Source organism: Myotis davidii, unplaced genomic scaffold (genome assembly GCF_000327345.1).
Source record: "Myotis davidii unplaced genomic scaffold, ASM32734v1 scaffold1298, whole genome shotgun sequence".
In the NCBI taxonomy this organism is placed as follows: domain Eukaryota; kingdom Metazoa; phylum Chordata; class Mammalia; order Chiroptera; family Vespertilionidae; genus Myotis; species Myotis davidii.
Window position 1 is genome coordinate 312,372 of NW_006288972.1, and position 1,742 is coordinate 314,113.

The window sequence follows — 1,742 nt, forward strand, 5'->3', positions numbered from 1 at the left end:
AGAAGAGAATTTGTTTCTAAAATTTCTGCCCATGCTGTTACCAAGAAATGTCAGAAAGCAGAGAGAGATTGGAAGGGGAGGAAACTTCTTGTCGTGGACACCCCAAGGATGTTTGACACCAAGGAGAAATTGCAGACCACGTGTGAGGAAATCAGCAGGTGTCTCTGCTTCTCCTACCCTGGGCCTCATGCCATCATCCTGGTACTACAGTTGGGCCGCTACCGGGAGGAGGTTCAGAAAACAGTTGCATTGATCAAGGCCATCTTTGGGGAGGCAGCCATGAATCACATGATCGTCTTGTTCACTCGCAAAGATGATTTGGGTGATCAGACATTGCCTGAGTTTGTAGCATCATCAGACGTAAAACTGCAAAGTATCATCAAGGAGTGTGGGAATCGCTGCTGTGCCTTCAATAACAAGGAAAGGGCAGATGAGGCTGAGAAGGAAGCTCAACTGCAGGAGCTGGTGGAGCTGATAGAGGAAATGGTGCAGAAGAACGGAGGGGCCCACTTTTCTGATGCCATATACAAGGACACAGGTGAAAAGCTGAAGAAAATCTATGCTGAGCAATTGGAGATGGAAATTAAACTAACAGAAGAGCAATGTGATCAGGGAAAAATATCACAGTAAGAAAAAGAGAGAAAAATAAATGTCCGAAAGATGAAGTATGAGGAACAAATTAAAGATATAAGAGAACAATCTGAAAGGAATATATTTGCAGATATTGTACAAAGGATTAGAAATATGCTTTCAAGTCTATGGCATAGCTTTTTTTTTTTTATATTTTACTTTCTCTTCTTAATTTACCATGATTTGTTACTATGGTAGATTGTATTTTCAAAAGATGGCTATAACAGTTTCTTCTATCCCACCTATTCTTATAATCTGAGCTTGCTTTTCCTTTTGTTGAGTTATAGGTTCTGTGTCTGCTGCCTTGCAATTCCATGGACTTTGTGACTGCTTTGGCAAATAATGGATGGCTGTGACTTCTAAAGTTAGATAGGGAGGATGCCTCCATGCTCTCTGGAGTATGTGCCCTTGGCCCTTGCCCACCATGTGGTGAGGAAGCCCAAGTTGTCCATCGAATCCACACGAAGAGGACATGAAATCACTGGCTCACTCCCCTGGCTGCTCTTTCATCTGCCAGCAGAAACAACTTGCCAACCATGTAAGTGAGGCAACATGAAAGCAAATTCTCCAGCTGACAATGAGCCATCTCAGATGCAGCAAAGAGCAAAGATGGGCCATCCTCACTGCATTTCTGCCCAGGTTTCAGGAGAAAAATAAATGATTGTTGTTGCTTTAAACCACACTATCTTTTTGTAATTTGTTATGGCAGTAATAGGCAATTGGTATACCAAGCTCAGTTATTGATTTGTGGAAGAGTAAGCACAGTGTGAGGAATGTTATTTTCATCTCCTGTTATTGTTTTTGCAATGTTGTAATAAGTTTGAGCTTTGAATTTATCTGAATCCTAGCAGCTGAAAAAGCCCTGAGCTCTTAGAAAATTGGCATAACAATGGAATAATATATTATGGAGATTTCATAAGCTCAATTTAGGACAATTCAAATGAGAAATCCTTCATATGTTAAAAGTTAAAAAAAAATGGTTTTTTTTAAATAACCCACAACCTGCCCTAACTGGTTTGGCTCAGTGGATAATCAGTGTTAACACCACTGGTGATGCACATTATTTTAGTCCATGTCTCTGAGCCCCTTGTTAGTGAAGCAGCAGGCTTATC

The 1,742-nt window shown here is 40.8% G+C and overlaps 1 protein-coding gene and 1 long non-coding RNA gene across 2 annotated transcripts in view; both read left to right on the forward strand.

Moving 5' to 3' along the window:
• The window catches only part of GIMAP7 (GTPase, IMAP family member 7), a 10,764-nt gene extending 10,128 nt beyond the window's left edge, over positions 1–636 (forward strand). The window contains 1 exon segment of the mRNA XM_015562291.1: positions 556–636. Coding sequence (XP_015417777.1) covers positions 556–630 — 75 coding nt within the window. The 3' untranslated portion in view covers positions 631–636.
• Positions 1–1,301, forward strand: part of LOC107182711 — a 36,746-nt gene extending 35,445 nt beyond the window's left edge. The window contains exon 2 of the long non-coding RNA XR_001513423.1: positions 918–1,301. This is a non-coding gene — a long non-coding RNA (uncharacterized LOC107182711). The remainder of the gene's footprint in view (positions 1–917) is intronic.
• Positions 1,302–1,742: the final 441 nt, after the last annotated feature.